Consider the following 21076-nt stretch of genomic DNA (forward strand, 5'->3'; position numbering starts at 1 on the left):
GGACCTAAGTTTGACCCTGAGAACCCACATTCTTCTTAAAAAAAAAAAAAAAAAAGGCAAGCATGATGACTGCCATACACTTAAAATCCCAGTGTTGGGGAAGTGGAAACAGGTTCTTGGGCTTGCCGCCCAGTCAGCCTACTTGGTGGTGTCCAGGTCAGTGAGAAAATCTGTTTCAACAACAGAAGAGGATGGGATCTGAGGAATGACACCTAAAGTTGTCCTCTGGCCTCCATAGGCATGCATGCGTACCATGGAACCTCGCAGCCAGTACATAGCCATGTACTAAGCACATACCCACACCGTCAGCACGCACCCACACACTAACTGGAAGAATAGTATGACGGCATCCCTTCACCCAGTGTGACTATTGCCCTGATGTGCTTTGTGTTTACTGAGCCATTTGAGAACAAATCATAGACCTCAGGTCTCTTTATCCTTGAAAGTCCTAAGGTATGTACGTTTCTTACGCAGTACTTGATTCTTAAGACCAGAAAACAAATGCAGTCTATAGTTATGTAGAGCCCATATATTCCAGTTTCGCCTACTGTTGGGCCCTAGAATATTTCTACTTTTCCAGTCTGTCATCCAATGCAAAATCATATATTGCTTCCAGTTGAAAGTTCCTTGAACCATCTTCAGGCTACACCACTTCCTCAGCTGCTTTGTTTTACATGATAGACCTTGTGTGCTCGCTGTGTGTGTGTGTGTGTGTTATGCATGCATATGTATGCTTGTTATGTGTGAGTGTGGATGTGCACACCTGTGGAGGCTGAAGGTTCATGTTAGCTATCTTCTATCTCCACTTGAGGTTTTGAGACAGGGCATCTGTCTTGGCTAGGGTTTTACTGCTGTGAACAGACACCATGACCAAGGAGCTCTTACAAAGAACATTTAATTGGGGCTGGCTTACAGGTTCAGAGGTTCAGACCATTACCATCAAGGTGGGAACATGGCAGCATCCAGGCAGGGATGAGGCTGGAGCAGCTGAGAGTTCCACCTCTTGTCCTGAAGGCAGCTAAAAGACTGGCTTCCAGGCAGCTAGGATGAGGGTCTTAAGGCCCATGCCCACAGTGATGCACGTACTCCAAGAAGGCCACACCTCCTAATAGTGCCACTCCCTGGGCCAAGCATAATCAAACCATCATAGTCTCTCACTAAACCTGAGGTCTCTGTTTCAGCTAGCCTAACTGGCTAGTGAGCCCCGGGATCCTCTTGTCTCTACTGACCCCTCCCTGCCTGGCTCTGGAGTTAACTTGGTGTGTTTCAATGTCAGTCATTTACATGGGTGTTGGGTAAGTTCTCAATCTTGGACAGCATGACTTGACCCAGTGAGCCATTTCCCTCCTGTGTTTTGCTTTTTGTAGGTTTCCTGCATAGATCAGGCTGTCCTGGAGCTGGCTGTGTTGCTCATGCTTGCTTTACAATCACAAAGCCTCTGTTTCAGCCTCGTAAGTGCTAGAGTTACAGGTATGTGTTGCTAGCGTTCAGCAGGCCATCGGCGTGAGTATAGACAGTTGTATCCTGCAGTGTGGGTTTGTTTTTTTTCCTCATGGCGTGATTTATACATGGCTCTATCATTGCATCATGACATGCCATCTACTTCTGTCATTATTGATGCTATTTATTTTTGAGACATTATCTCATGTATGTGTGATGGTATCAGATGTAACCAAAGGTCTTGCCATGAGAGGCACTGAGCCATAACTCCAGCCATCAATAAATGAAAGAGAGAGAAAAAAAAATTGAGGCTGGGTCCCTCTGTTGTAGCCCTGGCTGTCCTGGGACTCTGTAGACCAGGCTAGCCTTGAACTTATAGAGATCAGCCTACCTCTGCTTCTTGACTGCTAGAATTAAAGGCATGCAAAACCATGCCCAACAATTCAAAACAAAACAAAACGAAAAATGTGAAGGCACTGAAGTCATTTGAAATTTGAAGAATAAGCATACATATATATTCTGACTTCATTCAAGTCACATGTGGACTTTTTTTTTTTTTTGTAGAACTTTTGTTTCTTGGCAGCAGTCTCCAATCTCTGTTAACCTTTGACACCTGGGAATCCAGATTGACTTCCTAACATGGGAGTATGCCCCTGTCCCCAAACTTCAGAATCTCCATTTCAACAAGGTCCACTTGTCTGGGGAGAAAACTCTACTCTACTCAGAATCTGTATAATATTCTGTTACATTTAGGCAAAAAGGGCCTGCCCTGGGCCCAGAACTTTAGGGGAATCCTTCCTACCTTGTCTTCTCTGGCTGTTTCCTGCTTAACTAATGGAAGATTCCAGAGGCTAAGGAGACATGGCCACCCAGAGTCAACCCCCTATTCCGTTCTCTGAGCATTAAGACTCAGTACTACTGCCCATGGCAAAGGGGCATTTTTAAATCTTAGTGATTGCTATGACCTTTTTTTTTTCAATTAAAAATTAGATTGTGGGTGTGGTGGCACACATACGTAGTTCCAACACTTGGGAGGTGGAAGGGAAGAGTATCAAGTCATATATGGCCATCCTTGGCTATTTATATAGGGAGTTCAAATCACCTGGGCTACCTGAGACCTTGTCTTAAAAAACAAAACCACAGCTGGAGAGTTAAGAGCACCGACTGCTCTTCTAGAGATCCTGAGTTCAATTCCCAGCAACCACATTGGTGCTCACAGCCATCTATATAATGGGATCCGATGCCTTCTTCTGGTGTGTCTGAAGAGAGCGACAGTGTACTCATACATACAATAAATAAAATTTAAAAAACAAAACTAAAGCCTAGATCTAATGGGTCCACTCCTGTTACTGGCAGCTCCTAGAAAGGCCCTGCATTTGCTTCTAGCCTTTGGTAGGCAGAATCAGGACACTCCTTATCCTTGATCACCAACTCAAGGGATCACCAGTGTGCACTGTGTGGCTCCACAGAGCAGGAAGATGAGCGAGTGGAAGTAGAAATCAAAGCCCAGCCAGCTTTGGACCTCCAAACAGGAAAAGGTTGGAACTGAGAAACAGGCCTTGGGTGAGCCTGGCAATCGCGCTGCTTAGGAGTGAGATGAAGCCCAGCAAAGTGCCAACACTAAAGAGATCTCTGTCCAACCAAAAGGGGGTCAAAAACTAGGGCCTGGCCAAGACCTGGAAATCCACTTCAGCTCCAGAGAGAAGACGAAGGGAAAAATTCCAAAACTAGAGGCGTTAGTAGAAACCAAATCGCTGTAGTCCTAGGCGAAGGAGCAGGAGAAACCCCGCCTTCCCTCGCTCCCCTTTCCCTGGTGCTACCCCTGCTAGCCGCCTGCCTCTGGCCCCGCCTACCATGACCTCGCCCCTCCCGCCTACTCTCGCCAACCAGTTGCCGCTTCGGCCACTTGGCGAGTAGTTTTCCTCCAGCCTCAATCCCAGCGCCTGTCCTACCCACGCGCACATTTGTCTTTCCCAGACGAGGTTAACGTCTCGTCTCGCACAGCTGTGCCTCTGAGCCCCTCCCCTGGAGACATTGTTCTCTGTGCCCCCCTTTGCTTCTGCTCTGTTATTCTTCCTTGATTCTCCTAGAGGAGCTTGGGAGTGCGCTCCCTGTCCCTAAAAGGACTCCAAACCGTATTTCCGTTCTTTCAAGGTCTGAACTGGCATCTGCAGCAGGCTGGAAAGGGCAGATAGTGCTTAGACCTCAGGATGTCCCGGGCCAAACTGTCACCAGCTGGAGCTATCAGCCACTTCCGCCCTACCTTACCTAGTGCCTTAAACTAGGACGGGCAAGTCCTTTGGGGGTACAGGAAGAAGGACGGATTAGGGCCTACCTATCTCGGGATTTGGAACCTAGTGCAGTGACAGATGTTGGCAAATATTACCCACCATCCAGTTTAGGTCCGGTTTCCTGCGACAGCTGCCTAAGGCATGCTGGGGTACTCCCTCCCGCCCCCCATGTCCATGCTGCTGGGTTGTTTCCCCTTCATCCTGTGGGATTCTCATAGCTAGGAGCTAGCCCTATCCCATCTCCTTCTCTTCCCCACCTCCCCAGATTTNTNTTCCTTTTTTTTTTTTTTTCATTCTCTTACAAACTACTTCCGGACACTTGTGTTTTTTTTTTTTTTTCCTTCAGAGTTCACAACCGTCTGGCTCTGTCTGCATTCCCTTCCTCAAGGTACTCTGTGGGAAAGGGGGACCCCAGTTCAATGGGTTGCATTACGGGCCACCTTGGTTTAAGGGAAGGTGGGACCCTCCCCCCTTTTCACTGCCATAGAGTGAGCTGGAGGGTAGATGTTGATGAACAAGGGTGCAAGGGCTACCTTCTTCCTTTGCTCTGTTATGAAGAGGTAGTTGGTTGTCCCAGCCTGAAAAAAAAAAATCCTTTCTTTTTTCTTTCCTTCTCCCCCTTCTGTGTGTTAGAGGAATGCATATTTGACAGGTGCCCCCACTTCTACATCTGCCCAGATAACTGCCATTAACCTTAAGGCATATTTTCCCAGGTCTTTTTATTTTTTGAAATTTATTTGACATGTGTGAGTGTTTTTGTTGTTGTTGTTGTTTGTTTTTTCGAGACAGGGTTTCTCTGTGTAGCCCTGGCTGTCCTGGAACTCACTTTGTAGACCAAGCTGGCCTCGAACTCAGAAATCCACCTGCCTCTGCCTCCCAAGTACTGGGATCAAAGGCGTGCGCCACCACCACCCAGCTATGTGTGAGTGTTTTATCGGCATGTATGTCTATGTATTGTGGGTGTAGTGCCCAAGGAGGTCAGAGGAGAACATGAGATCCTCTAGAACAGTAGTTACAGTCGATTGTAGGATGCCATCTTGGGTGGTAGGAATTGAGTACAGCTCCTCTGCGGGAGTTTTTAACTGCTGAGCCATCTCTCCAGCACTACCAGGTCCCTTTCAAGGCCAATACAATTCGTATAGTTAACAGAAATGTACTTTAGATACACTTTTGCATTAGGTTTCTGCTGTTTTCCGTGGCTCTTTTTCCAGTACCACATCCTGTCTCTTGTGTTTCCTTTTTCTATTCTTTAAATGTATCTATGCCCTAAGCTTATGAGTCCTCAGATTTCTAGAGATTTGCGTTTTATTGCTAGATGAGTGGTCGGTCGTCACAGCTTGCTTCATGCCCTCGTCCCTCCGTGCTCCTCTTTCTGGAGAAGTTTCTGCCTTTTCTCTTAGCTGTCCTTACTTTCAAGTTGTCAAGACAGCACCGGGGACCTGGGCCGGTCCCCCTCCCCATTGCCCTTTCTCATGTGCCTACTGCTCTTCTTCCCATTCGGAGCCAGATCGTAAGGATCTTGTGATATGTTTTTCTTCTCACTCTTTTCTCTTCACGTTCCCTCTCTCCCTGATGCCTCCTAGGAACCCTGTGGTCCAGGGTCCACATGGATTACGTGTCAGTCCCGTGGGTATGACATTCTCTTCTCCTTCCCTGCTGTCTGTTCTGCTCTCTGAGAATGCCTCCCAACTCTCATCAGATGTGGGGACCCTACGGGTCTGGTGCCCCAATATCTTGACTTCTCATTAGAAACATGGCCTTGACGTGAAAGAGCTCTCTCCACGAGTTCTTATCTCATCTCACTGGAGAAGGTCCTGCCCCCAAGGGCCCTGGAGGGGGTTGGGAGGGTGTATGCATTGGAGGGTTGTGCCTCCACTTTTAGATGTGTTTCTACCTCTGGATCTGCCTCTCGCAGTAGTGAATGGCTTTTGGGACCTCCACATGGCTTGAGAAGTCCCTGGATTCTACAAATTCTGGATTTAAGCTAGTAATCTTCATGGCTTCAGTGGGCCAGTTTCTTTCCATCAGTTCAGGAAGGCTCCACTGTAAACTTATGGAAAATGTCTGTGGGAAAGGGGACACTCATGAAATACTAGGAGTAGTTGTGGACAAGGGGCAACCATCATCTCCTTTGACCATTTCCAACTTTCTGTGGCTTGGCTAGGTCAGGTCTGTGGACTTGTGTTAAAGCAACTGTGATTATCCATTTTAGGCCAAGACTAATGTCTTCTGAGAAGCCAGGAGAGAGTCCCAAGCCCCAAAAGGTAAGAACATAACAGTGAGTGAGGGGAGATCACAATGGGAGCCACACAAATGTCATTTACCAGTCCACTGCCTTCCAAAATGTCACCAGCATAGGTCTGCTAGCCTCTGCACCAGGCTTGCAAACTTAGATATGTGTAGGATATCTAAGTTAGTCAAGTGATAACTTAGACGAGCCTAACAAGCAGGTTCCTCTTCCCACCCCTCCTCTCCTCCTCAACCCCCACCCCCCATATTAAGGATGGAGCCCAGTCCTTGAGTAAGCTAGGCAAGTTGACGGATAATCAACTCCAGCCCTACTGTTTTGTTTTTTGTTTTAATGTATTGTCTCACTGTATATCTCTAGCTGGTCTAGAACTCACTATGTAGAGCAGGCTGGCCTCCAACTCACACAGATCTGCCTGCCTCTGCCTTCAGAGTGCTGGGATTAAAGGCACACAGAGCTAGGGTTTCATTAGAAGCCCAGTCTGGCCTTCTATCTGGCAGCCCTGGCTCAGCCTCCCTGGTTCTGGCTGGGATTTTAGGTGTGGTTTTCAGAGTCACACATTTGCTTGGCTTCTTTAAGAGTACAGAATGGAGCCGGGTGTGGTGGTGCACGCCTTTAACCCCAGCACTCGGGAGGCAGAGGCAGGCGGATTTCTGAGTTCGAGGCCAGCCTGGTCTACAGAGTGAGCTCCAGGACAGCCAGGGCGACACAGAGAAACCCTGTCTCAAAAACTAAAACAAAACCAACCAAACAAAAAAGAGTATAGAATGGGCCAAATGTCACACACATGAGCACATCAATTCACAGTCTGTTCATGGTCATACTTAATTTTTTGTAGCAGAGCAGCAATAATGGTGAGGTGGGTTTTATAAGTTATCAAGCCAGCATTATCTGTTCAGTGCCTGGGACCAGGTAATGCAGAGATAATGCAAATTACATGTGCCTTGGAAGGAGGAAGCCTGTTAAAGCTAGGGTGTGAAGGGTTCTGGATGCTAAGCTTAGGAATGAGTAGCCATGAAGTGTATCAGAGGGAGGCAAAGTCAGGACCACATTTGCCTCCTAGGAAGATTGACTGATATAAGTGTTGAGAGTCTGACTGGAAAGGAAAGGCAGACTCCGGTCTTGTGGAGGACTCATTGTGCTAGAGCCTGCCATAGGCCAGAGTTTAGGGTGGGAGATGGCTATCAGGAAGAATGAACAAGAGGAGCATAAGAAGGGGCAGGGAACAGAGGGAAGGGCTGAGGCAGTGCTGCCGTTCCTAGCTGGCCTTAGGTGGATGCTAAGTGTCGAGTCTTCTGGCTCTGTGAGGCAGGATTGATTTTTTGCTTTGTTCCTTGTTGGACTCAAAGTGCCTGGTGCTCAATAAACGTGTATATCATGAGGGAGTTAGTGGACACTCATAAGAGCCCCAAAATGTTTGCCCCTTAGGTAGGGCTGAAGTCCATTAGAGAGTTCTAAGCTAGGTGGGATGGTATACCCCTGAAACCCCAGCATTGGCAGGTCGAGGCAGGAGGGTCTCAAGGCCAGCTTGGGTTGCCTCAATAAACTAAACAAACAAAAAAATTAAAAAACAAAACAAAAAATGAGCCCACGTCCTCTGACATTGCTGACCCAAACAGCATCCATAAGAGGACAGTGGTTACCTCCCCATCACGACAAGAAGGACCTTAGACCTTTCTTCATCTTCATAGAATGAAAGTATGTAAGCAATAGTAAAGAAATCTTATCACTTTGAGCAGTGAGCAATATTGTGCACTTAGCTGCTTAACAGATTCCCCTTGTATCAGATGTGCTGACACAACACACATTTGACTTGGAGAACTGTTTCCTAGCATCTAGTTCTTGTGGTCATATTTGTCCCAGATGGCCCAACCAGGTGGATCCCAGAAGACGGAGACTTCCAGATCTGTTCCAGTCACAGATCCCACCATCCACAACAGTGAAATCAATCAAAGAGCTCAGCAGTTTTCCGATATGCACCTGGCTGACCTACAGAAGGTGTTTGAAAAGGAGGCAGACGAGAATGGAGGTACAACCATGCCAAAGGCTGGTTTCTGTGACTCCTGCCTGGGTACCAGGGAAGCGTGGAGGGCTCAGACCTGGTGCATTTTTACGTCTGGTGTCTTGTTTAAAACATATGTCTGGGTAAGTGGTGCAAGTATATTGAAGGCTATTTGGGGATTTTTTTTTTTTTTTAAGATCCTGCTAGTCCAGATACCCAAGTCCACCATGCAGCATTTTGGTGTGTCTCCTCTAAGCCTTGCCATTCTGCAGTCTGTTATCAATTTCTGTGTAACAGTAGCCCCATGGTCTTAGTGGCTTAATTCAACATGTGCTTATGACCTCCTAGTTTCCTTGAGTCTTGATCAAGGTCAGGGCTGAGCTGCCTTCCTGGTCAGGACCTCAAAAAGCTGCAGTTCCATAGTCAGCTGGGGCTATGGTGTCATCTGGGGCTTGACTGGGGAAGGACTTCCTTCTAAGCTTACATACACTGTCCCAGCATTCAGATCCTTGACACTGTGGTATGGTGGCCTTTCATTTCTGTCTGGCTATTGCAGGGAGGTTGCCCTCAGCTCCTAGAAGCCATCCCACAGTGGCCGACCATGTGGGATTGGCCAACATGGCAGCTGGCAAGGCTTTAGCCAAGAGTGGAGAAACACTCACACGAGTCACAATCTTATGGCCATGGGACTGTAGGCAACGGTGTGATACCCTGTGGTCTAAGAGCAAGTCAGAGGTCTCATCCTAAGGAGAAGGGGACCACAGAGGGTGCGAGCAGCAGGACCTGCCCATCCTGGGGGTCTCTGTAAGTATCTTTAATCTTACTCTTCGGATACTAATTTGGAGTAGAACATCTGATCTGAGGAAGCATTTTACACTCAACTGGAGCAAATACTAGCTTAGCCTCCCTTACCCAGATGTGCTCAGAACACGTCCGTAGCGTCCGGTTGGGTGAAACCAGCTAAAATAAAAAGTGTGAGTTATCTCATGAAAGCAAGAAATAGCAATGAAATGGGTTTCCATGCACACCACTGTAAAGTGGAAAAGCCCTAAGCTGGGGATTGCATGTTATTACAGGCCTTTCTTTTTCACTTCCTTTTTTATATCTGAAGGATTTGGCATGGTGCCCCAGAGCCTCCTGGACAAGCCTTACTAGTGGGTCCAAGTCTAACGCAGCCATCCCTCTGTTTTGCTTATTTACATTGCATGAGCTATAAATGATGTTTTGAGGATACCCTCTGCACCCCAGACCTTCTCCCTCCTGGCAGCTTGATTTCTGCCCCGTGGAATGATAATCCTGAAAGTCAAATAGGAGTAAAGGCATCTTCAGAGTTGAGTTGCTAGGTTGTGGATGTTAGAGTCTATCCCCTCTCCTGTTCATTTGACTTTCGCAGCTACACTATAGTGTTTGGGGGGTGGGGGAGAAGAGCAAGCAGGGAGAGACCCAGAGAGAGGAGACAGAGAGACACAGAGAGACGGGAAGTGTATGTGCACATGGCAGGGCTGGAAGTTGACATCAGGATGTCTTCTGTTGCTTTTCACCTTATTTGTTTGAGACAGGGTCTCTTCACCAGATATGAGGTTTGTTGTTTTGGCAAGGCTGGTGGGCCCTAGGATCTGGCAGTCTTTGTCCTGCCCAGGACTGGGTATCTGGCTTTGAACGTAGGTTCCTGGGATTGCACTCTTGTCCTCATCCTCTTCCTTGCAGGGCAAGTGCTTTACCCCTGAGCTGACTTCCCAGCCTGGGCTTTTTTCTTTTTTTAAGAAAAAAATATTGCCGGGTATTGGTGGCGCACACCTTTAGTCCCAGCACTTGGGAGGCAGAGGCAGGCAGATTTCTGAGTTTGAGGCCAGCCTGGTCTACAGAGTGAGTTCCAGGACAACCAGGGCTACACAGAGAAACCCTGTCTTGAAAAGCCAAAAGAAAAAAAAAAAAAAAAAAACCCACAAAAAAACAAAAACACATCTGGCCATGGTGTTAGTTTGGGGAAGGACAATTCCCTCTGCATTGATGGAAAGTTAGAAAATCAGAAAACCAGGCTGGCTTTTCTGTTCAGAAACCTTCAGCAAGGCTATCGAGAACGTTGTGGCACATCATTTCCCAGGCACCTGGATACCAGTACTGGTGGCAGAGAGTGAGGCCATGTCAGTGCCTTCCTGTTCACTATGTGTCCTCCAAGCCAGGGAGTTCTTGCAGTGTGGGAGGTCCTCCTTCCCCTCTCCTGAGGCTTTGCAAGTGCAGAGGCTATCCTGCTTCACCTGTCTCTTCAGAAAGGCCTGCGGTGCTCATAAACTGCCCTTGTCCCCATCCAGGCATGGAAGGACAGTGGCGCGTCACTCTCAACCTCTTGGTCCTAGCCTTACATCCTTGAGAAGGGCGTTTCTCCCAGCAAGCCCATGATGTTCCGCATTTTTTTTTTTTTTTGAGCCTCAGTCTAGTGTGACAGGGACAATGATATGGTGGTGTGAGGCCCACAAGCTGTGGGGACAGATGCTGACATTCCTATCTGTCACTACCAACCTACTGGCTGTGTGACTGTGGGCAGGCGGTCTTGGTTTCCTCAGAGCCCGCCTTACATTGCCAGCATTCAAAGGGTGCAGAGGACAGAGCTGTCACTTCCTGATGCCCAGAGAAACACTTGGATCAGGGTTTGTTGAGTGATGGAGGGGACCTCGTGTAGTTCCTGAGGTCATGGTGGAGTGGGCGACATAGGAAAGTCAAATATTGGAGAGGGCAGCCTCTCAGATGCTCTGTAGGAAGAAAAGCATCCTGGTAGAAAGAGTGACTTGAACTGCAGGGAGGGCCATCCATGCTGTGCAAAGGCCCTGTGGTGGGTGCAGCGAGGTCCTTATGGCTGGAGCAGTATGAAGGATGTGATAGAAGATGGTGCTTGCTGAGAGGAGCCAGATACTGCATGGCCTTCCAGCCATGGCAAGGGTTCCAGTATTTGAAAGGGTTTTAGAAGTGATTTTTGAAGACAATAATTATATAAAAAAATAGATGGCGCCAATTGACACCTTTGCAAATAGATTTCCCCACAGCTATAGAGGTTGGCTCAGGGAGAAAGCATTTTATGCTTGTCTTACCTTCTTCCTTTTTTTCCTCATCTCTTCCTCTAGGCAAAGGTCGTCGTCGTTGTTGTTATTATTATTATTATTATTATTGTTAATCTTTTTGAAACAGAGTCTCATGTAGCTCAGGCTGGCCTTGAACTCGTTGTGTAGCCCAGGTTGGCCTTAAATTCCAAACTTTCTGCCTCTGCCCCCACATGCTGGCATTACAGGTATACACCATCATACCTGACTAAAAGTTTTTGTTTTCATAAATTGCTTTTAAAAGATGTATGACTGCGGAACAGCTCGGTGGTAAAGCACCTGCCAGCATGTTTGAGACCCTAGGCTCAGATCCATGTTACCAAACTGTTCTCTATCTCTCTCCCTGTGCTCCTGATTTGCACCAGAGGCCTCTGTTCTGTGGAGAGACGTTGCTTTAGTCTGTATCCCTTGATCAGAAGTGGGACCTGGTTTATTGAGAACCTCTGTCTACCTTGCCTCCTACTCTGGGGTAAACACAGAGGCAGGTATTCATGAGAAATGACTGAGTGCAGGCAAGTGAGGCTGGAAAGATGATGGGGTGTGATGGCAGAAGCATCAGGAATCAGTGGGCCTGTGCTAGGGTGGATGCTGGAGTCTTGAATGAAAGGGTTGGGGGAGGGGCTGCCTCCTAAGGTATCACACCTCTGGGGGAGTTCTCCCATCTGCCTCCTTTGAGGGGTCAAACTGACAACCACTAGCAGGTAGCAGTGAGTGTCTGAAATGCGGTGCCTGCAGCCTGTGGCCTGTGAGGGCCCTGCAACTTGTACCTAAGCACTGATGCTCTTCTCTCTCGAAGCCCTGAAAAAGGAAGGCTTCATCAGGATCATGAAGGGGGTGCTGAGCAGCATGTCGGAGGAGATGCTCGAGTTGCTGTTCTTGAAGGTGGACTCAGACTGCAATGGCTTTGTCACTTGGGTAAGGAGGGTGCCCTGCAGCCACAGGAAGCTGGGAGAGGTTAGAAAGTCTGGCCTGGTTCTCAGTGGGGGCAAGCAGAGGCTTGAAGATGGGAGGCAGCATGTCCGTGTGCACTCTGGGACCAGCTGGGGTGCTTGCTGGGAGGGAAGCTTGGTATCTCTGAATGGTCTCCCTTGAGACTTCTGTGAGGTGAGCTCACCGCCCCCCACATGGAGACCTTCTCCTCAAGCGTTCCCACTGAGGTACAGCTAGCTCTCCTGTACTTCAGAGTCTCCCATTCAGTGTAGGGGATCTTTGTCAGTGCCAGGACAGATCATGACCCTTTCTTGTCACTCAGGGACAGGCAAGGTCATGGCTGTTGAAACCTGGGACAGGCAAGCTCATGGCTGTTGAAACCAGGACTGTCAGGTCTTCATAGCATAGTAATAATGCTAACCTTCAAGAACTCACAACCTTAAACAGAGCACATGGCGTTAAGTCTGTAGAAATGTGCTGTGCCTTGTTGGAGAGACTGATGTAGGATGACGCTGAGGCATCTGTGTGTCTTCTCCATTGAAGATTCACAGGGTCCAGAATGGGTAGCAGCTGGGAAACTGAGGTGCAGAGCCACTGGGAATGTTGTTTTAGTGTTACAGAGCTGGCTACCAGCTGAGCCTGTGTTCAGACGCAGGGAGTGTGCCTCAAAGGTTTGCGGGATAACTGCCAGTGAACACCTCCTCGTGGTTTGGGTATAATCTTTGTCCATTTACACAACGATTCTTGCCACTTTTTGTTGCACTGAGGGCTTTAGGAATGATAGAGAAATGTTCTACCACTGAGCTACATCCTAGGCAAGCGTTCTGTCACTGGGTTACACTTGCCTTCCCTCCCTCTGTCCCTCCTTTTCCTCCGTCCCTTCCTTTCTCATTGTGATGAGATGTTCTCCAGGGTGGTCTCGAACTCTTGGACTCAGGTGATCCTTCTGTCTTTGTCTTCTGAGTAGCTGGGACTAAGATGTGTCACTATCCCCGGTTCCTGTCTCTAGTCCTGTTTCTTGTCTTCTTCATATATTTGCACCTTGGCTACATTTTAGTGAGGCTGGTCACTGGAGGCTAGAGTTGCAGATATTTGTAGGGTAGATGTGGACCCTTAACTTGGTCATGGGCTTGGACAAATAGGATCTGGTGCCTCAGTGGGATTATTCTCTGTGTGAAGCAGAGGTGACCAGGAACGAGGGGTGCTTAGTGTTACACACCGTGCTTGCCACATTTGAGATCCAAGCACAGGCTGGTTGCCTGGCTAGTTCCCCAGTGAGTGCTCAGAGGCCAGCCTTCAGAGCCACTTAGAGGGGGCTGTAGAGGGACGAGGGGAGACAGTGTATGCCGGGCTTGGGACCCTAAAGGCAAATGTTAAGACTACGACCAACCCTTTCTTCCCTTTGCTTTGTCTTTCTGAGACAGCAGAAGTATGTGGATTATATGATGCGTGAGTTCCAGGGCAAGGAGGAGATGAGGAAGAGCCAGTATCGCCTGCGCTTCCACCTTCCCATGACTGTCATCCCCCTGTAAGAGCCTCTTCCCTGGAGCTGGGGTGTGATGGAAAAGTGCTGGCACTAAGCCTGCAGGGTGCCCCCTCCTCAGGGCACGAGCCACCCTGCTGGCCCAACCAAGGTCCTGGATGGCCTCTTGTCCCTTCAGCTTGCCCTTCACAATCTGTAGGTGGTCATGATGACAAAGGTAGGTGGCTTCACGGATGAGGGAGCCAAGGCTCAGAGAGTCAGCCTGATGGCTTGCCCAGGCTGACAGGCAGAAAGAAGCAGGGCTGTTTATGCTTTTCTCCACCTCTTCTGCACACTGTCCCGTCTCTCTTGCTTCTTTCTTTGGCCAGTGCTGAGCGAATCTGGCAGTTTCATCCCCAGAGGCACAGATGGCTCACATATGTGTAGCTGGGATTCTCCTTCGAGGAAGCTACTGGTGGACTCCCTGGCCTGGCAGCGAGGGCCTTGTTGATCCTTAGGAGAGGTGGTGGTGGGAATTTTTTTTCCTCCAATTTTTTATTAGGTATTTATTTCATTTACATTTCAAATGCTATCCCAAAAGTCCCCTATACCCTCTGGTGGTGGGAATTTTAATGGCCCTGTCTATCTTGGCTCTGCCTGAGCTGCTACTCACTCCACTTATGGCCCCTTTACCCATGGTGTCCCCTGGAGCTGGGGCCTTGGACGGCTTCTATAGCTGATGACCCACAAGAGAAGACTGGGCATTTAATATGTTATTTAATATGAGTTTTACAGTTTTGGGAACCTTCCCAGGGAACTGAAAGTACTAGAAACTGTAAACCCCAAGTGTTTGTGTACTAGGCTTGAGGAAGAGTGGAAAGTTATGGGAAAATGGCTTACTTACTCTTTGAGAAGACATGTAGCCCAGGCTGGTCTCCAACTCCACAGGTAGGTTGAACTTTTGATCGTCCTACCTCTGGTTTTTTGAGTGCTTGGATTATAGGTGTGTATCATGTGTACTAGCCAAGCACTCCTCCAACTGAGATAAATCCCCAGTGCCTTGGGGGCAATCAGGGCAACGGAGGGAGGGGTTAGGCACAGGAACTGGAGTTGACTTAGCCAGCCCATCCATCCCTGTTCCCCTCTGCATCCTTGGCCTTTCAGAAGTAAGGTTGTTGCTGAGAGTCATGGTGTACACCTGCAATCCCAGCATCCTAGTGACAGAGGCAGGAGGACCCAAAGTTCAGGGTCCCCGCCACTACAGGATGAGTTGGAGACCAGCCTGGTATACACGGCACCATGTTTAGGAAAAGAAAAAGAAAAAGATTGCCCTTACCTGGGATCTTACAGCCCAAACCAACTGCTTCTCAAATGCCCTCAGTCGGAAATACTCAACAGTCCAAAGCACCACGCTTTGGAATGGCGTGTCTCAGCTTTCATCAATCTCTTCCTTTCTATGCCGTGGCCCTGTCTCCCCTGTGGGCATTTCTCCCTCTGATACCCTAAGGACAAGGACTGGTTTGCTGGCTTGCAGTGGTTTAACCTTTCTAACGGCAGCCCTTTGATACACGGCTCTTCATGTTGGGGTGACTCCAACCATAACATTACTTTTGTTGCTACTTCAGAAGTGTAATTTTGCTACTGTTCTCCGTCATAATGTAAATATCTGATATGCGACCCCTAAGTGGGTCAAGAACCACAGGTTGAGAACCACTAGCTTAGAGTTTGTCCCACTGCAAGGCAGGGCTCTTTAGCCAGGATGCCTGGTGGACTCTTTCTCCTTTTCTGGAACCACCCCGGGTTGGAACACTAGCAGCCTGGGGTGTGTGGCTGGGGTGTCGACTCCTGTGTAGTGCAGTTTGGTGAGCCATGTTTGTGGTCCGTCAAAGAAAGCTGTAGGTGGCTGTCCTCGGGACAGGGCAGGCTACAGAAGAGCTAGATCTAGAGGCTGTCTTTGCCTTGGGCAGGTAGGCTGGAGCTTTAGTGGAGAAGGAGGTTTCGTGGAGATCATAGAAGGGTAGCTTGTAAATGAATCATGGCTGGCAGTTAACTGAGGAGTAGCCAATTAAATATGAATAATGAGAGTTTTCATAACTGTAATTTTGACATGAATAAATACTTGGCTTGATGTACCTTCTCCTTCACTGGTCTTTCTGTTTCTTCAGATCTCAAGAGTGTTTAAAATCTGCAACAACAACAACAACAACTAAAAAAAAAAAAAATCTCAGGGCATTTCTTCCTTATTTTCTCTGATTCATTTCTATAACTTACAAACCCAGAAGCCTCTCGGACCTGATAGAGAAAGTAGCCAGAATAGCAAAACAATTTTTTATTAATTTTATGAGAGGGTATCTCTTAAAATCCAGCTCTCCATTACTGGATCTGAGCTGAGCACACCCCGGCACACCACCCCCTTTGATCCCTTCACTGTCCAGTAAGGAAGAGGCATAGTCACCACACGATGGGGAGACAGACTTCCCTAAAATGCCGTTCCCAGGCCCATGGAAGGTTCACGGCTTACTTCTCTAATCCTCAGCCTTTGGTCCCAAAAGAAGGGTCAGAGTCGAAGTGATGGGGAAAGAGAACTAGCTGAGAATGTCGGTCTCCTTCAGTACAGAAAAAGAAGCCGACGGCAGGGGACCGGGCCCTGCCTTCCCTCAGTGGACCTGCAGGGAGCAATGAGCTGGAGTTGCGTTTCACAGTGACTCAGGTTCCCCCTAAGCCTCAGGTCAACTTAGGAAATTTTCAAGCCTTGGAAAATGCCCTGGGGGTGGGCTGAAAGCACTGGTATTTAGTTCTAGCTCTGCTGGGCCTGGGTGAGATGCAATTCCCTGGAAGTGAGATGGTAACCTGCCCTGCCCGGCCCTGATCTAAGATGGGCAGATGAAAATAGAGAGTGGGAGCCTTAATTGGGAGCCAGCTTGCTTTGCCAACACTGGGGGCAGAAAAGCAACCTCTGGCAGGTAGCACTGGGGCTTGCTGTAGGGAAACAGCCTGCAAGGCCAGGCCTGCCCTGGAACTGTTCACTGCGCTCAGTATCCTGGCCATGAAGATCTGGGTGCATAAGGCCTAACATCTCGTGGCCCCTTGGGTTACTCCTGCCTTGATCCTACTCCTCTTCACCCCAGAGCAGGAGAGCGATGACTAGAAAGTGTCATGTCTCAGGTGACTGTCACAGCTTACCCTGGTGGCCATCTGTGGGCTGTTTCTCCTGTGACAGAAACTTTGGGAACCTGTCTGCTCACTTCTCAGGATCTGCTCTGGATTCCGTCTCGTCCCATATCATAGTTGGTTGGTTTGTTTTTGATGGAACCCAAGGTTTCACATAGCAAGGCAAACTACCACCGAGTCACATCTTAGTCTCCATTTGGGGTATATTTTTTTGTGGCCAGTGGAAGTCCATCTGGAGAAGGGACAGAGTTCCATGTCCCCTGGAGCCACCTACAGTTTCTTGGTGTGTGTGTGCACACGTGTGTGTGCGTGTACACGTGCACATGTGTAGCTGCCCCCACTGGCCTCTGACCTACCTCTTCCGTGGCTCTCAGTTCATGCACATACTTCCTTTTTGAATCGTATCTGCGTGTTTCTCACCATCTGCAGGCACCATGGGAGCGAGGTTGTAAAAGTGGCATGTTTAACCAAACGGTTCAAAAAGATGGGGTGTTTCCTGACTGTCACCAAAGATGGGATCCTGCAGTTCTGGTCTGAGACCTTCTCAATGTTGGAATCCTTCCACGTGAGTAGGACACTCATGGGGATGGTGGAGTGCCTCTACTGTGGCACCCTGAGTGGATTTGTCCTGAGCAGCCAGACCCTGGAGTCACAGGGCTTGGGTCAAAATTGTGACTTAACCCCGGGGGTTGGGGAGCTCACACTTGTCATCTGCTAAGCAGAGTCTAGCCTGGATGCCCACTAGGCACCCCCAAAACTGTTCATCCAAGGAGTGTGTCCCTGGGGTCCCTATATCCGTGAGCATTATCCCAGCCTCACTCATACTTACTGTCCCTAAGTCCTGCTGATTGAAACCTTTGTCTGGATCAGGCAGGAAGTCATGCTCATGGTATTTGGGCTCTGGGGTCCAATTCCCAGCGTTCGAATCCCAGCTGTACCACCCACCAGCTGTGGGATGCTGGCCAAGATGTCTCTAATACCTCATCTGCCCAGGGAGTCTTGGAGTAGTAGCCTCTCTCGGGGCAGTGGGGACACTTGATGGTATAGGACATGGGTTATGCTTGAGCAGGTCGAGGCCTTCAGTTAGTACAAAGGAATACAGGCCAACACACTGTGGACTTTCTGCTGTCAGCTCATGACCTAGTGTAGTAAGGGATGACCCATTCAGGCAAATCTGCTATGCATTTGATGCTGCCAGGCTAGTGGAGTATCCTGCAGCAAATAAGGAAAGGCCTGTCTTCCAGGGCCCCCAGCAAGGCTTATGCAGGGCACTGTCAGTACTGTGAAGGGTTTCACACCTGAGTAGCCATACAGTGCTTTACACTTGGCAGCAGGGCTGGTCCTTGTGGGAGGAGAGACCTGGATGCTCTCTCTCTCTCTCTCTCTCTCTCTCTCTCTCTCTCTCTCTCTCTCTCTCTCTCTCTCTGTCTCTCTCTGTCTCTCTCTCTTCATGTGTATGGATGGAAGGAGGTGTTGCTAGCCCAGACTCTTGGCAGTGGCTGCTACATGGTTTACCTCTGTGCCCCTAAGGANTCTCTCTCTCTCTCTCTCTCTCTCTCTCTCTCTCTCTCTCTCTCTCTTCATGTGTATGGATGGAAGGAGGTGTTGCTAGCCCAGACTCTTGGCAGTGGCTGCTACATGGTTTACCTCTGTGCCCCTAAGGAGGCTGGAGAGACCGAGGAAGCCTTCCTGGGAAGTCTTGAGAGTCCTGGAGATTCTTCCTGGAGGAGCTGGTTTGGGGTTAGATATTGGCAAGGGTAGGGCTCCCAGGTCCATTGGTGAATACCCACTGGGGAATGCTCACTGTCAGGCAAATGGAAGACTTTGGAGGCGGGCCTGGCCTTAAGACACTGGGATCATGAAAGTTAGGCCCATTTTACAGATGAGGGAACAGCTTGGAGGAGTATGGCCAAGACCGTGTTTTTAGTGCTGAGATAAGGTTTCATGTCAGGACTGTGCTTGCTCCAGGGTCTTACGGGGCAGGAAAGATCCCTGCCCCCTGTACACTCTGCTAGCAAACTTCCATGGCCTGAGCCTCCTCTGTTCTTCTACCAGCTTTCCCAGTCCAAGCAGTACGGCCACCAGCAGATGTGGGTTATCGACGTGGCATATCTGCACAACATGAGCCTCATTGCAGTTGCCTCCACTGAGCTGAAGATAGGTGAGTGAGTCCCCGGTGCTCTTCAGGCCTGCCCTTGGCTTCTAGCGAGCGGTGCAGACCTGTTGGCTGAGCAACCGTGAGTATGCATGGGAGTCCTCTGGGACTTGTTGGCTAGAGAGGCCTTAAAAAGGAGGCACTGGGTGCCAGTCGCTTGTGGTGGTGACCGCTTTTGTAGGCAGGTATTCTCAGTGAGTGCTGAATGTCTACAAGTTTTGAAGAGTTCAAATTTTAAGCCACAGCGCATGCAAGTCTCTCTAGACTGATTGATTCTACGCCTTGCTTCCTGCTGCCTCTAGCCCAGGTCACCTTCAGCTGTCACTGGAATAACACCGAAGCCTCCTGTTGCTTAGCACACTTTCTCTGAAGGTCCCTCTAGCTACAAATGGACTTTTGAAATGTCTCCCTGCCCTCACGCCAACAAAGCACAGGACGGGGGAGGATCCTCAGTGTGGCCCAGGAGGGCGAGGAAGGTCTGGCCCCTGCTGTCTGTTGTTTTACCTGGACCAGACCCTTCCTCCTGTCATGCTGAGGTTGCTGTGACCTTGTCTTGCCTCCTCTGATGGGTCAGTGTGTATGCTCTGCCTTACCTCCCGCACCCCCCCCCCCCAGCTTCTGCTTTTCTTTTGAACCAACACAAGTGTTACTTCCTCCAGAGAGCTTTCCTTGACTGCCAAGTCAGGCGCCTCTTAAATAAAAAAATCTGCACAAGCTAAGGCCCTCTCCCTGCCACGCCCCTTCAGAGTGTGGTCTTTGTCAGGATGAGCGCTTGATGCCTGCCGTCTCCTCCATACTGGAGCTTGGCCAGTGGGGACTGCAACTGTCTCACTCACATCCATACCTGCGTGCCTGGTGCCACCTAGAGGCTTAGCAGCAGTGGGTAAGTGGGTAGGCGGATACAGGGTCCAATTGATCACATGTTCCAGGTCATCGTGGAGAGGACATTCATGTGTGTACCCACAGCCCATGGTGCAGAGCTAAACAGAAGGATGGAGGGTGGCTGAAACAGCCAGTGCCCAGGTTTTAACCCTGGTCCTGCCACTCAGTAGGGCTGTGACTTTGAGCAGCTATTTACCTTCGAGGGCCTTAGTCTATCCAGAGGGAAAACAAGGCCCAATGCTCTGTATCTCGAGGGTGAGTGTGGGTCAGTGATTGGATGTGTGAAGTTGTTTGGCACACAGTAGCTTCTTTAATTGAGAGGACAGACTGTGACACATCCAGATACATCCAGTCATAGGCAAAGGCTTAAACAGTTAGAGCTTACTGCTACCCATGATTCCTGGTGGCCTCTCCCTTTACTCTCACCCCTGAGGGCCTGGCTCCATCACTTCATGCCATCAAATTCTGTGAACCGAACAAATGTGGTTTGCTCAGGGCATTTGGTCAAGGCCAGAGGCAAGTGTGGAAGGATACCAGCATGGGTCTTGACTTATGCAGCTCAGCCCAGCCAGCCCTGCTCTGTGTTCCACATCCCTTCTTGGGTGGTTAGGCCCTTTAGGAAGCAGACATTTGAGGGCCTGTCATTCAAACATGGGAGGCTGCTCCTCAGCCTCACGCCTCACTAGACTGACTGACCTGAGGCCAGGGCTGCCAGGAGGAGCAAGACTTCCAAGGTAAGGGGCTTTTACCAGGAGCATCTATGTGTCAGGGCCCCATGGAAGGTTTTGGAAAGGATGTGTAAGACTCTGACGAGCCTTAGCTACCAGGACCCCCATCACCACCCCCTTACCACCCCGAGTGAACAACACAGGCCAGGGATCGATGCAAAAGCAAGAATTTATTGTTCCAGTGTGCTGGGGTCATCCTGCACCCAAAGGAGAGGTGGTGACCTCGGGCAGCCCATTTGGTCAGTTTTTATACAGTTGTCAGGGGTAGAATAGAGCAATAGCCACTAGGCACAATGTAATTGGCAGAAAAGTATGACTTTTAAACTGATTGATCCTTAGGGGATGAGGTGGCAAGGACTTCCCTTGTCTGTAGGTGGCCAATGGTTGGTCTGCCCTGCGGTTTTCCTGAGGAATGTAATCCAGGAAGGAAGGGGAGCTCCATTGACCTCTTCTCCCTCCCAGGAAGGGAGGGGTCTTTATGCTCTGGGGTTTGGTGGAATTTTCCAAATGCCCTGAGCTGACCTCTTCAGATGAAAATAATGTTTTCAGAAGATCAAAGTCTGGCAGGCTGGTACCAGACAGTGAGAGATGGTGTGAGCCTGCACAAAGCCACTCTATAGTCTGTTCTTCCTATACACCTGAATGTCATGAACTTACTTGGTCTCTGATCTG

The 21076-nt window shown here is 49.2% G+C and overlaps 1 protein-coding gene across 1 annotated transcript in view; it reads left to right on the forward strand.

Moving 5' to 3' along the window:
• The first annotated feature begins 3439 nt into the window (after positions 1-3439).
• The window catches only part of Efcab8 (EF-hand calcium binding domain 8), a 69969-nt gene continuing 52332 nt past the window's right edge, over positions 3440-21076 (forward strand). Inside the window, exons 1-8 of the mRNA XM_021154642.1 lie at positions 3440-3594; positions 4078-4119; positions 5944-5995; positions 7843-8008; positions 11873-11991; positions 13431-13534; positions 17069-17204; positions 18695-18800. Of these exons, the coding sequence (XP_021010301.1) occupies positions 5954-5995; positions 7843-8008; positions 11873-11991; positions 13431-13534; positions 17069-17204; positions 18695-18800 (673 nt within the window). The 5' untranslated portion in view covers positions 3440-3594; positions 4078-4119; positions 5944-5953. The remainder of the gene's footprint in view (positions 3595-4077; positions 4120-5943; positions 5996-7842; positions 8009-11872; positions 11992-13430; positions 13535-17068; positions 17205-18694; positions 18801-21076) is intronic.

The sequence above is a fragment of the Mus caroli genome, chromosome 2, assembly GCF_900094665.2.
Source record: "Mus caroli chromosome 2, CAROLI_EIJ_v1.1, whole genome shotgun sequence".
Classification (NCBI taxonomy): domain Eukaryota; kingdom Metazoa; phylum Chordata; class Mammalia; order Rodentia; family Muridae; genus Mus; species Mus caroli.